The 14,947-nt window shown below is 38.0% G+C and overlaps 1 protein-coding gene and 1 pseudogene across 1 annotated transcript in view; both read left to right on the forward strand.

Moving 5' to 3' along the window:
- KMT2C (lysine (K)-specific methyltransferase 2C) overlaps nt 1–14,947 on the forward strand; it is a 187,666-nt gene that overhangs the window by 121,910 nt on the left and 50,809 nt on the right. The window contains exons 31-39 of the mRNA XM_006895137.1: nt 3,718–3,935; nt 4,552–4,717; nt 6,891–7,032; nt 7,172–7,319; nt 9,789–9,967; nt 10,098–10,234; nt 11,343–11,592; nt 12,828–12,967; nt 13,447–13,554. Of these exons, the coding sequence (XP_006895199.1) occupies nt 3,718–3,935; nt 4,552–4,717; nt 6,891–7,032; nt 7,172–7,319; nt 9,789–9,967; nt 10,098–10,234; nt 11,343–11,592; nt 12,828–12,967; nt 13,447–13,554 (1,488 nt within the window). The remainder of the gene's footprint in view (nt 1–3,717; nt 3,936–4,551; nt 4,718–6,890; nt 7,033–7,171; nt 7,320–9,788; nt 9,968–10,097; nt 10,235–11,342; nt 11,593–12,827; nt 12,968–13,446; nt 13,555–14,947) is intronic.
- On the forward strand, nt 7,961–8,529 carry LOC102846569 (annotated as a pseudogene).

The following is a 14,947-nucleotide window of genomic DNA, read 5'->3' on the forward strand; positions in this document are numbered from 1 at the left end:
AAAAAAAGATCTCAACTATCACATACATGAGAACCTTTTCCTTTAAATGCAAAAAAATTAAAATGTACAAAGTATAAAAGAAACAGAATGCTTGTTGTTTTTCTGAAGGTTTGTTGTTTTTTTTAACTTACCCATTTTACCGATAATTTCGTCTAATGAGTTCAAGGAAGCTCATGGTTTTTCCTTGCCAGTGAGGTGGGAGTTGGAGAGAACAACCTAAATCCACTGCATACATATATTATGAGATACTTTGTAGCCATTAAAATTAGGCTACTTGAGAATATTTAATGGGTTGGGAGCTTTTCAAAGCATCCCTAGAAATAAAATAATTCAAAAAGTGACCCATTGTATTTTTTTTAAACATATGTAGGCATACTTTGAAATCAGATAAGTTATACTTGTTTTCAACTCTTAACAGATTACAGATCATTTTTAATCTTTCATGTTTTCTGTATCTTAATGTATTCTTTGAAATAGTTACTATTTTTCCCCTTGTGGTAATTGTTGCAGAGGCCTGGAGACTCCACTCTGGGAGTTGTGGCTTTTTGCTGCTTTTGGACTGTGGTCCTTGTGGGCAAGTAAAGGGAGGTTTTGGGGGTCATGTTTAAGTGTGTTACTGCTCTTCTCCCTCTAAGAGCAGGTGTGCTTGAGCCTTTGCCTGGGCTGGAAGTCGGCTCAAAGGCATTGGCTTTAAAACCCCGCAGGGGGAGGGGATGAGACTGCAGGCCGGGGCCAAATTTATTAATTTTTGAATGAGTATTCCTTGAATGACACAGCAATCTTTTGTCTGTTTGCTGAACTGAACAACTTGGTATTGCTGTGATGCAATATGAACACATTGTTCATAGTCTTTTCAAATACCATAATGGTTACCCATTATGTATATGTTTGGATGAGCTTCCAGATTGATTTATGCTGGGAAGCAGGAGTAGCATCCACATCCTAAACTAGATGCCTCTGGAAACTTAACAGACTCTCTAAACTCTATAAATGTACAGAAATGATGTTAGTTATAGAACAGAGTTCTGTACAGAAATTATGTTCTAGAACAGAGTTCACGTCTTTTGTGAAAAACTTACTTTTCAGTCGTATTTGACTTGATGACACCTAACCACTACTAAATGAAACTAGTGCCGTTGTATCTGGAGGAACACTCTTCCACTTTGTACATGACTCTTTGTCAATGCGTAGTATGAAGTAACCTGGGTTGCTGTGATGCTGAACCTTTTACCATTGGGGAATCAAATACCATAATGGTTTCCCAATGAAGACAGTGTTTGGTGGAGCTCCCAGTTGTAAAACAGGTTTGGAAGCAGAAGTGGCATCCACTTCCTAAACCACATGCCTATGGACTCTATGAACTTGGAGAAATGACGATAGTTATGGAAAGGTATTAGGTCTTTTGTTTATAGAGTTGCTATGAGTCTTACTCAACTCAGCGGCAGTTAGCAATTGTTAAGATTAGCGATAATGTCTGCAAAGCACTTAAAATGCCTTTCTTGTACTTGTTAGGTGCTGTTGAGTACAACTCACAGCAAGCAACCCTATGAACTTTCATCTGGTGGCCTTGTGGTAAGAAACTGCTTTGCAGCCACCAAGGCATGTGGTTCAAATCTAACAGTTGCTCCATGGGAGAAGGGTGGACATTGTCTTTCCTTGTAAATTATTATCTCTGAAAACCTTCTGGAGGTCAACTGTGAGTGGCTTCTGACTCGAATGCACACATCAACCAGTAAGACAAACAGATAACCTTAGACTTAAAATTGTGCAGTCCTACTTGGAGTTTTTCAAACGTGCGTGAGCTCTTAGTGTGCCTGCCCACCTCAGAAAAGTGCCACTCTACTCCTAAAGTTCTTAAAACTGTGGCACATCAGAATCACGTGAAGGTGATTGATAGGCTCACCCCTAGATTCATTAAGTTTAGGACAGGCCGCTGCATGTGTGTAGCTGCTATTGCTGCTACTTCAGAAAGCACACTTTGAGAACTTCTGATCTGGCCCAGGGTCCTCAACAGTCTGAGCCTGCTTCTACCTCGCCCACATCTTTGTATGAACTAAAAAAAAAAAAAAAATTTAAGGTTTTAAATGGTTCAGAGACAATCTAAAGGGTCTTATTTTTATGATGTGTCAGTTATATGAAATTTGAGTTTGTGTCTGTAAATAAAAATTTTGTTCTTAAAATACAACCGTACTTATCCATTTATCATTTTCATTATAAATTGTGACAGATTTTGTAGAACAAAGCAACAGAGGCTCTATGGTCAGCACAGCTTAAAATATTTACCATCTGGCTGTTTACAGGAATAATTTGCTATCCATATAATTTGCTCTGAGCCATGTAGAATATCATTGGAAACTGGAATTTTCAAAACTTTAAAACTTCAATACATTATAACTAGTTACACCAAATAATCTATAACAAAATACTGCTATAAAATTTTAAAAATAATGAAACCATTTTTTAAAAATGTCCTTTATCCTGAGAGTATTTTTTAAAACTATCTTAATAAACCAAGGGCTAGCTTAATTTTGCTTTTTGACCGTAAAGTAAAGCCAAATATAAAAAGTCTTATTTGCTGCTGTCTGGGCTGTTTTCTCCTAGGCTTTAATTTCAGCAGGTGCTCGTTGTCATCACATTGATTCTACCTCACAGTGGCCCACGTGCAGAGTGAAACTGCCTCATAGTGGTTTTAAGCCTGTAACCTTTTGAAAGCAAATCAGCAGACTTTTTCTTGGTAACTGATTGATTCAAAATGCCAGCCTTTTGTCTCAATCGAGTGCTTCTGTTGGTACCCCCATTAAGTATGGCATTATTTTCCCCATCTGTGACAGGGTTTTGAGTTAATTTAAATGATGTTTTATTTCTTTAATCTCTCTGGGAATACCTATTCCTGTCAACTAAGAAGTATATAGGTTTTCAGTCTTTTTCTCATACTGTCTCCCATTGCCATCTAGTCGAAACACACTGATAGCTGAGTAAGTAGATAGATGATAGATAGATAGATAGATTTATATAAGATATATATAAATCACACAGAAGGGGACTGCCCATCTTTCTCCTGGTTTTGAACCCACAGAATGCCTTAGGATGCTCAGCGCAACATCCTATGGACTATACCACCTGAGCTCCCTGTCTTTAGGAGCCTGTAAATTGTGTCAGCCTACTTTGTATGTCACCAATTCCTAAGCGGAACTACAATCATCTCAGAGCTACCTGTGAGGAGTCCTGGTGCCAGTAGGATCATGCCTGAAGAGCAGTACTGCATCTAAAAGGAAAACCAACCTTCCTTAGGAGTTCTTCCTCAAGCCTGCCACCTGCTGACTTCTCTGCTTGACAATAATATTTGTGAAAAATGGGATGTATTTTGGAAAAAGTTAGATCATTTGATTCCACTGTCTGCCCTCTATTGCCTTCTTGTCCCTGTGTTAAGAATATGAGTTGAGGCGAGCTCTGGTGGCCTAGTGGCAGGAAACTGTACTGCAATCCCAGAGGTGCGCAGTTCAAATCCACCAGATGCTCTGCTGAAGAGGGAGGAACAATCGCCTCCTGTACCGGTCAGATCCAATTTGACGGTACACACATTAAATAAATAAATAAATTTTAAAAATTAAAAAAAAAAAGAATATGAGTTGTAGGGTGGAACTTGAATAGCATGAATTAAATATTAAATGTGGAAAGTTTACTTTTTTTTTTCTCCAACCTTTCCAATTACATTAGCAAACTTTAGGGGCTCAAATGCAAGGTGGTTTTGGATGTGGCAACAACCAGTTGCCAAAATCAGATGGAGGAAACGAAATCAAGAAACAGCGAAGCAAACGGGCTCAAAGGACTGGAGAGAAAGCTGCACCTCGCTCAAAGAAAAGGAAAAAGGATGAAGAAGAGAAGCAAGCTATGTACTCAAACACCGATACATTCACCAACTTAAAACAGGTAAGTAATTTGTACCAGCTCTTCTAAAAATTCAATGAAGTGAGAGAAGAGCAAATGCTTTTTCATCTCACTTAAACTGAATTTTTTAATGTGTTGTTTCCTAACTAAAGTAGAAAATTGCAGAGATAAAGACATCCGAAAAAGGAATGAAGTAGCTTTCCTCTTTTTTAAGCAGAATTACATCTTACTCTGTGGGCACTCAAAAATTACAGTTAACGGATGGATTGGTCAAGATTTACTTATGTTCAAAAGAAGCAGCATCTGGCCAAGAAACAGTCTTTCCCCTATTACATTTGACTCTGGAACCAAAAAATTACAGTTGCTTGACTCTCTCCTATTGTACACTCTATTCTTAAACCTCTGTAGTTGTTACAAGAAACTGGGAGACATCCATTAACAGTCATGGTGGTACCTGACCTCAATTAGTGCCCCAATTATTGAAGAGCAAAGATAAGGAAGGAATGTCTCTGTCACTCATTTCCGCATTTTCATAGTTATATTTTACAAAGTCTCACTTTTCTCAAGCCTTTTTAATTTAAGTGACCTTGGGTCTTAGAAAAGTTGAGAAAAACAGCTTTGTTTGTTTATCATGTACATTACTCTTAAATGTGTTTTTTAATAGCAGCTCTCTCTGCTCCCTCTAATGGAACCAATCATTGGAGTGAACTTTGCACACTTTCTTCCTTATGGCAGTGGCCAATTTAATAGTGGGAATCGACTTCTAGGAACTTTTGGCAGTGCTACCCTTGAAGGGGTTTCGGATTACTATTCTCAGTTGATATGCAAGGTATGTTTCTTTGCCAAGATGTTACTTTCTTCAACTTTGGATAACATATCAAAATTGATAGAACTTATCTTGTGTTTGCATCTAATTTACATCTAATCTTCTAAATTTTATTTATTAGAACACTTTTTACCCAATAAAATTTTAACCTTTTGTTGAACTGAAGTTCTAACATGAACACTCGAAATTTTTATAAGAAAGAATACAAGTTGGGGGGGGAAATCCATTATGTATTTACATAGTAGAAGCAATATGTATTTCCTTATTACCCTTGTAAACTCTTAAAATGAACTAAATTTATAACAAATACAGTTAGAATTTTACTTTGAAAAATTAAATTTAAAATTTGAGAACTACTTCATCTATTTAATTTTAATTAGAATTGTCACTATGTGTCTGATCCAACTTGGCGACACATATTAACACAATAAACTGATTTTTGCTGCAACAATGGGATTAAAAAACCCTCAGACTCATTGCCATCAGTTTGGAACCAACACATAGCTGACCTTCCAGCCAGTTTCCAGAGCCTGTAAATCCCACCGGAGGAGATTGCCCACCTTTCTCCCCAAATTGCAATAATACCAAATGAAATCAAGTTTATCTTTTGTTACTGTTTTTCTAACAAAGTTTTTTAGAACATCATGCAACATTCTGGACTTTGTGTCTAAGATAACATGAAAAATACTAATATTGAAAAAATACTTGACAAGTATCATCTGTTTCCCTGAGGTCTCTTCCTCTGTAGTTATGGTTGTTCTCTCTCGACATCTCCTTTGTTTTGCTTGTCAGCTTTTCTCATCAGTCAGAACTTGGTCTGACTCCTGCAGTGCCCCTTTTTGGTGATACAGACTGTTTCTAGCATCATTTCATTGTCTTCATACAATCTTATGTCTTCACAAGATTTGTAATTTCACTCTGCCCTTTATTTGCATAGGGTTCTTTATAGATTTCCTCACTGAGAGACCAGTCGATAAATGACAAGTTGGTAATAAATATTAAGCAAGGAGAGATAGTTGAGAAGGAATTATGATTTTTAATGGTTTTTTTGTTATTGTTGTTCTGTGCCATTGAGTCAGATCCGACTCATAACTGACCATCCACAGATTCTCAAGACTGTAAATCCCATGAAAGTAGATGGCCCATCTTTCTTTTCAAGGAACTGCTGGTGGATTTGAACCTTTGGGTTGGCAGTACATCTCCTTATCACAAGACTGCCAGAGTTCTTTTTTTAGTGATTGTTGTTATGTACCATTGAGTCAAAACCAGCCCATAACTCACTCTCCAGCAGGCTCTCAGAGCCAGTAGTAAATCACACGGGAGATTGCCCATCTTTCTCCCACAGAGCAACTGGTGGCTTTGAACTGTGTGCCTTTGAGTAGGCAATGCAACTCCTTAACACTGGAAAAACAGAATTGCCCTTTTAATTATTAGGTCATTCTATTTTGATTACTGTCTGTCCTTTTCTCAGAGATACTGAATAATCCAGATTCCAGTATCTGCAATGGGATTTGCAATTTATAGGTTTGGGGCCCCAGATGCTTGCATTTTTATCTGTTGGTTGATCTTTAATGACACTTGGCCCTTAAATAACAATCAGTAAAGAGAACTCTGATGGCCTAGTGGCAGGAAACTGCTCTGCATTCCCAGAGGAACATGGTTCAAATCCACCAAATGGAGAAGGAGGGACAGTCTCCTCCTGTACCAGTCAGATCTGATTTGACGGTACACACACACACACACACACACACACAAAATTTTTAAAAAGTCCAGTAAAGATATTTTTAAAGAACTTTATATACTTGTTTAATTGAATTTCAACATTATTTTCCCCTGAGTGTAATAATGAGAGTTAAAAGAGTTATAGAAGGTAGTATCAGGTATAATTGAAATTTATTTTTTAGTTTCAAAACTTAACACTTAAGCTGGGAAAGTAAATAATTCAGTACCATTTGTTTAATGTCCACAAAATCATGAGTATTTGTTCTAATAAACAATTTCTTGGCCTTGTATGTATGTTTTTCTTCTTTGAGTGTATTTAGGAAAGAAGATGCATCTTGATTACATTTCTGTTGCCTTGCCTCCGTGTGCTAAAAATTCACAGAACTAAGTTTTAGCAAGGTCTTTTCATATTTGTTCAGTAGCATATAATTTGAAATTTTTTGGTCTCCTGCAGCAGAATAATTTAAGTAATCCTCCAACACCCCCTGCCTCTCTTCCTCCTACACCACCTCCTGTGACGTGTCAGAAGATGGCAAATGGGTTTGCAACAACTGAAGAGCTTGCTGGGAAAGCTGGCGTGTTAGTGAGCCATGAAGGTATGACTGCTGTCTCTGTGTATTGTGGGAGGATCGTACCTTTGTTGGCTATGTCTGGTCAGCTGGTTGTAGAATTATAAGATGCAGCCCATAAGTCACTGATAACTAAATGTATGTGTGTTTTTTGTGTCTTTTCCAGTTACCAAAACTCTAGGACCTAAGCCCTTTCAGCTGCCATTTAGACCGCAGGATGACTTGTTAGCTAGAGCAATTGCTCAAGGCCCAAAGACAGTTGATGTCCCAGCTTCACTTCCAACACCACCTCATAATAATCAGGAAGAATTAAGGTGAAATGTTGTCCTTCCTTATTTTTTTTTTAAATCTTGTTAATTATGTACATAGTTAACATAATGTGAATAGCATAAAAAAACATTTGAGGAGTAAAATCTAATGTGTAATTATATTTAGAAGTAAAGTTTATAAAATATTCTTGCTGTATATTCTTGCATTGCACAGTCATTTGATTTTGTTGTTGTTGCTGTTCTTATGTGCCATCAAGTCACCTGCAATTCGTAGCGACCCTATGTACAGCAGCTCTGAATCCTGCTCTGTCCTGAGCCAACCTTACTGTCTCCGACATGGCCATCCCCTTTACCCCCAGTCACTGAGTTAATCCATCTCATCAAGGGTCTTCCTTGCCTGCTCTGTCCCTTCACCCTTGCAACATGCCCAGTGTGTATCAGACGGAGCTTCAGAATGCTTGCCTCCAAGGAGCAGCCTGGGGATTTTTGTTTTATTTTTTTATTAATCTTAAAAAAAAAAACCCCAACCAGGATGAACCTGTTTGTTCTCCTTGAAGTCGATGGTATATTCAATCTCCAACACCACAACTCAAAGGCCTCGATTCTTGGCCACTAACAGGAAGCACTCCCCGCCCATGCCGGCCTTGTTCCTTCTTTCTGGACGTGGATGAGCAGGAGGTGCCATCATGGGAGTTGATATCCACCACAACAAGGACAGAAAGGTCCGGTACAGGGAGCCCAAGAGCCAGGACATCTATCTCGCTTGTTGGTCAAGCTCTCCAGGTTCTGGGCCAGACGGACCAACTCCACCATCAGCCAGGTTGTGCTGAAGAGACTGTTCATGAGCTATACCAACCGGCCACCGCTGTCCCTTTCTCGGATGATCCAAGAGATGAAGTTTCCTGGCTGAGAAAACAACACAGCTGTTGTGGTTGGGATCATAACAGATGAAGTGCATGTTCAGGCGGTGCCCCAGCTGAAGGTGTGTGCTCGGCACATGAGCAGCTGTGCCTGGAGCCGTATCCTCAAGGCTGGAAGCAAGATCCTCACCTTTGACCAGCTGTCCCTGGACTCGACCAAGGGCTATGGCACCAGGCTGCTGTCAGGGCCGGGCAGGGGCCAAGAGGTGTACAGGCATTTTTGCAAGGCGCCGGGCACCCCACACAGCCTCACCAAACCCTACATCTTCTGCCCCAAGGGCCGGAAGTTTGAGCGTGTCCGAGGCTAAAGAGCCAGCTGTGATTACAAGAACTAACTCCAGATCCTACCCTGTTATTAAAATCATATTGGGTATTTCTGGCCCAAAAAAAAAGGCATCAGTTCTTCTTCCATCCTTAGTCATTGTCCAACTTTCTGATGCATAGCACATAATTGTGAAGACCATGGCCTAGGTGACTAATGATGATGATGATCATCATCAAAGAGACAAAAAGGCAATTACAAATCTCCATGTAAAGTATTTCCGATATCAGTGTCCTGCATAAGCTATTAATATTAATAGGGCACGCTTGGCTTACTGTTTGTAAATACCTACAGTGCTGCAGCTGAAGTCCCAGTCATCAAGACATGCTATTGTAGAAGAGAATTTAAAGACTATTCTGCAAATAGGGAGCATTGCTGTCTTTCAGCAGGCATGAGCAGCAGCCACAAGAACTGCATGGTAGCTGAACTGGGCAATTGTCTGCTTGCTTCTAGATTTCCCAGGAGCTGTGTCTGGAGGACTTGCTAGGATTTCTTAATAGTGTTGCTTCTCAAATTTTCTTTTCTACACAACATACACTCCTCTGAAGTGTGAAAGTTAAAGATCAGACATGAGGCTATTGTACAAACTAATCTGAGAGCATACTCCTGACCCAAATCCCAATTGCTTTTGATAAAGCTTACCCTCCTGGACAAGACAGAAAGGAGCCACCACATCTCCTTTTTTACTTTTTTATGTTTATCAATTAAGGAAAATCAGTGACATCATAACCAAGTTTTCTCCTTTGTTGCCTTTATAAACACCTTCCAAAAGCTAGCTGTGCTTCCAGCTATTGCTGACTGTTAGCATAAGCTCTCTGCATGCACAGCTCTTGGGTGCTTGGACTCATTTTTCCTTTTTCAAAGCATGGGAAGGTTCCCATGGTCCTAGTGATTTGTAGTTTTGCAAAGATGTTTCCTGTGTTATGTTACATCCTATCATCCCTCTCAGACAGAACTTTAATTTTTATACTGATGCTTTAGTCATAAGGAAACCTTTAAATTACATTATCGATAAATGTAGTTCTGGTTTTTCCAAAGGGTTCTCCATTTCACCCTGAAGAGACTAATACAGTTAACACATTGCCACACACTTTTAGTTGACGACTGTGCTTAGAAACACTTTTTTTTTTAACCATCATTTGCAGCAATGTGTTAATGTCATTGCTATTTCCCAAAGTAACGTTACAGCCATACCTGTGGCTCCTGTCTGGTGGATTAAAGAAGGCCCCAGATTAGCACATGTTGACGTGTTTGGACTTACTCGCCTTGCAGGATCCAGGACCACTGTGGTGATCGGGACACACCTGACAGCTTTGTTCCCTCATCCTCTCCTGAAAGTGTGGTCGGCATGGCAGTGAGTCGATACCCGGATTTATCATTAGTCAAAGAGGAGCCTCCAGAACCTGTGCCCTCCCCAATCATTCCAATTCTTCCTAGCAATACTGGGAAAAGTAAGACTATCACTTACTTGTATTATTTTTCTGTACAATGTGTTGATTTATTAAAGGAAATACCTTCATTTAGACAAGCCATTAACACTCATTTTCCATGTTCTGTTGTGTTTTTTTGTTTTGTTTTTAGATTTGGAATCTAGGAGAAATGACATCAAAATGGAGCCAGGAGCTTTATTTTTCACATCACCTTTTGGTACATCCCCAAATGGACCTAGATCAAGTCTTATATCTGTAGCAATTACCCTGCATCCTACAGCTGCTGAGGTAAAAGATGAAGTGATTTTTTTTTTAACTTTACAGCTCGTATGCCTATTTAAAAAAAATATTCTGATGGTGATAAAATGATATTTTAAAATAGCTTCAATGTTTATGAAAGTTTGTTTTCTGATTTCTCTTAGGTGGTTTCATTGATGGTGATTTTTTTTTCTTCTCACCTTGGGTTTTAAGACTGTTCGTATGTCTATTTTTAAAGCTGTATCCTATGCCTTGTAATGAAACATGTAGGGTAGGATCATTAGGATGAAAAATCAGAGTTAGAGTTGGGATCAATAGTTACTTCAAACACCTCATCTTCTTTTGAATACTAGAAAACTTTATCAGGCAGTGTCAAAGCAGAAAGGATAAAATGAGTTAGCATTCTAAAAATGAGTTAGCATTCTAATTATTAGATAAAAAGAAGTATATTTTAGAAAGCTATCCAGAAAGAAACCTTTCTTTAACTCTTAAAATTGTAAAAACTAAACAAAGGAACTTTATCAACAATAAAATTTTAGAGAACCAAGAGCTGTCCTTAGGTAGCAGCTCCATCTGATTGATGTAGTATGGTTTCGTTTTAAAATTCTTAATCCTGTAAAGGCATTTTTTCTTAGTGAACCAACTAAGTGCGAGTGAGGTGACATTTTAGCCGTCTCCTTATCACAGCAACAGCATAGAACTTGAGCCTTTGTGGACTATTTAAGACCTTTGTCTGCAGTGATGGAAGCCACTTACTTGATACAAGCTTTCTGACCAATTATAAAAGCTGGCAAAGCTTCATTTACCCCTTCTGATCATGTCATTTACACTTGGCAAATAATAAGAGAACTAAAGTATTCAAATGCAAAAACAAAAAAAAAAATAAAAAAATGCAAAAACCAAAATATGTTCATTCTATCATAAATATTTAATGTTAGTTGAGTCCCGCTGTAATGATGCCTGTTTGTGAAAGCTTTGTTTTCATTCAAACAAAATTACATTTCCTAAAACCCTTTTAAGTCTAAGTAGTAGTTGTTGGGTTGTGTATATGGTATAAATGTCATTTATCCCAAAGTACTTCTCTTAAATTGATCTCTACCCACATGTGTGTGACACACACGTTTTCATTTTGTTTTAGAACATTAGCAGTGTTGTAGCTGCGTTTTCCGATCTTCTTCACGTCCGAATTCCTAACAGTTATGAGGTCAGTAATGCTCCAGATGTTCCCTCCATGGGCTTAGTTAGTAGCCACAGAGTAAACCCAGGTTTGGAGTGTCGGCAGCACTTACTTCTTCGTGGACCTCCACCAGTATCTACGAACCCTCCCAGGCTGGCAAACTCCTTCCAGCATAAGCAGCCAAATGTACCATTTTCTCCTGCAAGCAATGGTGAGCCAGTTTATGTTTTATTCAATACACTCTTGTTTCAAAATAAGCTTAGTTTGTTTGTTTTTTTTTTTAATTTTCATTTAATTTTTATCCAAAAAACAGGTCACGTATTGATGAGTGACCCCTGATAAATTAACCTTATGTGGGTATTCTGTGTTGGGGCATAAACCTGTGTGACTTTGACTGCCTCTGAAAATCTACTGGGGGTTTTCATAAAACTCAGCTATGGATGAGTTCTGACTCAGCAGCACACAACAACTTATATTTCATGCTGTCAACCAGTCTGGATTGCCAACAATTTGCATAACACTGTTTAAAGCCTGTGACTTTCTTAACCTTAAAGTGACTTTTGTTCTTTCTTGTTTCCCCAAACCTCCCATCTCACTTTCTGCTTGCTTCATGTAGCTTAGGCAAGGTGGGATACTTCACTTGTAGTCTTTTTTTCTTTACACATGTGAAGACTTTCTCAGACCACTTCTAACACAACTTTCCCTCCTGTTTCCTTGTAAAGCTCAGCAAAGAAGCCATAGGCATTCCCTGCAGCTCCTCCCCAGCTCCTCACTCGGCATTTTCTATGACAGCTGTGACCATCCTTGCCTTTCAACCGGAGTCTAGCAGCTTTCTACTTCTCTCTGGCACTTTCTTTGGAAGTAGATTGTGTTGCATTATTGAACTTCTAGCCTCTGCTTTTGATGTGAACATTTTCTAATGGCCTTTCTTTCCCTTTTCTGCTTTCATACCCTGTGACAGTTATATAACTTCAGTGAAGCATGCTGTGTTCTCTGAGCATGCCCAACATTTAAATTTTCAACTTTATTAACTTTTACATATTGGCTTTGGATATAAGTTCTTTGATACTCTTAAGTCATGCTTTAAAGATTGTTATTTTTGCTCTTGTCTACCTACCTCCTCCTCCTTCATTAAACTCTTTTGTATTACCTTCAGCAGCTCTCCCCCCCGTTAACCATTAGGCTGAAAGCAAATCTTGGTGATTTGAGTTTTAACACTATTGTCCTAGCTGTTCAAGAATAAGTGTGTTTTCTTTATTTGTATCCCATTGTCTCCTGCACATAATAGTTGCCTTATAGATATTGAGTACCTAAAATTTCTATTAATTAAATAAAGAATAATTTACTGAACCATGTTGTAATAAGTGTGTAAAAGCATAATCTTTCACAGTATGCTGTTTTGTTTTATCACTCAGTTTTCATTAGTAACAAGTGTCTCTCTTTCAGGTCTTGCTGGATATAAGGATTCTAATCATGGTATTGCAGAAGGCTCAGCACTCAGACCCCAGTGGTGTTGTCACTGTAAAGTGGTGATTTTGGGTAGTGGTGTGCGGAAATCTTTCAAAGATCTAATGTTTGTGAGCAAGGTACTTTAATCTTCTGGAAATGGAAGATAAATTCTGTCCTCTACCTTTAAAAATAATCTTTATGGGATTTACTTCTACATCTTTTTTTTTTAAGTGTCCATTTATGCTAAAGTACTACAGTATAATCATAACAGTATGCATTTCACTTGTATGGACTTAAAATTAAATAACTACAGCATATTGTGACATTGAGTATTAAAATGATGACCTATTTTTTTAAAAATAGAATTTAATATGACAGAGAGTTGTTGGGTCTTTTAGTTTGATATTTGTTTTTTTGTGTTTTTTTATTTATTTCTCTAAATTATTTACTGAATATTGGATCTTTTGTTCCTTTTCCTTTTTAAAGTTAATAACTATTTTAAATAGCCTAAAACTAACAGTAGATAGAGATTTTTTTTTAATTTACTAAATTCTGCTTGTTGACATTCCCAAACCTTTTTCTTTGATTTTATTTTTTATTTATTTATTTTTTTTAGGATTCCCGAGAGAGCTCCAGCAGAATGGAGAAGGAAATTATCTTTTGTAGTAATAACTGCTTCATTCTTTATTCATCAACAGCACAAGCAAAAAGCTCAGAAAGCAAGGTAAAACAAGGACATTCTGAATTCTGTTGCCAGTATGCAGATATGGGTTTCTCTCTTGGGTGAGCATGCAGTAAATAATGCTGTATACTCAACCCTTTAGAACAGTAAAACTACTCCATACGATTTTTCCAGACCTTAAACAACTTGCACTATTCAGGTGACACACCTTGCTCACTAAAAATGAAGAGTATTTGAAGCACTTAGTGATCAGAATCAGCGAAGACAGTCTTAAGTATGGATTCACCTCAGTATGATGGAAACAGGAACCCTCACAGTCACCAGATAAACAATGCTATTACGATAAATGGGGCAATTAGGGAAGTTGTCAAGAATTTCGCTTTACTTGAATCCACAAACAATACTAATAGAAGCAGCAGTCAAAAAAAAATCAAACTATTGAGCAAATCTCTGCTGCAAAGATCCTCCTTAAAGTGTTAAAAGAATCCAAAAATGCTGCTTTAAGAACTTGTTGCCCAGTGCTGTTGATTCAACTTATTCATAGTGACCCTGAGAACAACAGAACTGAGTATTGCCCCATCCTCAATATCTCTTGATATGCCCGTTGTTACAGTCAGTCTATCTTGTTGAAGGGCTTCTCTTCTTTCTCTGACCCTCCACATTTCCCATATGATAGCATTTTCCAAGGACTTTTCCCTCCTGTCATGTTTAACATGCCTAAATCTACACTGCCATGCCTAAGGCATTCGTATCCTCTAACTGTTCCACAGTAGAAAGATAGGCAGTCTCCTCCCATGCAGTTTACTTCCTCCGAAAACCTGCTGGAGGGTCACCTCTGAGTTGGTTCCAACTCAACAGTACCCAACAACAACAAAGTATGTGAGACAGTTTCACAGTCCTTATCTCTGAGAAATACAATGGTTGTACTTCTTCAAGACACACTTGTTTGTTCTTTTCGCAATCCATGGAATAGCCAATACTGTTGTTCTCCAATACCAATATTTAATCTATATGCTGAGCAAATGATTCAAGAAGTTAGATTCTGTGTGGCATTAGAATTGGAGGAAACTTATCAGTAACCTTCGTTATACAGATAATGCAGCCTTGCTTGCTGAAAATGAAGAATACTTGAAGCATTTGCTACAGAAGGTTAAATAATACTGCCTTCAATATGGATTGCATCTCAGTATCAAGAAAACAAAAGTCCTTAATACTGGACAGATCGGTAACATCATGATGGATGGAGAAAGAATTGAGACTCAATGACTTCATCTTACTTGGATTCATAGTCAACACCTATAGTAGCAGCAGCCAAGAAATCAAAAGACAGCTGCATTGAACAAATCTACTATCTAAACACCTCTTTTTTTTTTTGCATTTTTTTTTTCTATAATTATATTTTATTAATTTTCATAAACATTTACAGAGATTTTGG

The sequence above is a fragment of the Elephantulus edwardii genome, unplaced genomic scaffold (assembly GCF_000299155.1).
Source record: "Elephantulus edwardii isolate Elephantulus edwardi_28Jun2011 unplaced genomic scaffold, EleEdw1.0 scaffold00161, whole genome shotgun sequence".
NCBI lineage: Eukaryota > Metazoa > Chordata > Mammalia > Macroscelidea > Macroscelididae > Elephantulus > Elephantulus edwardii.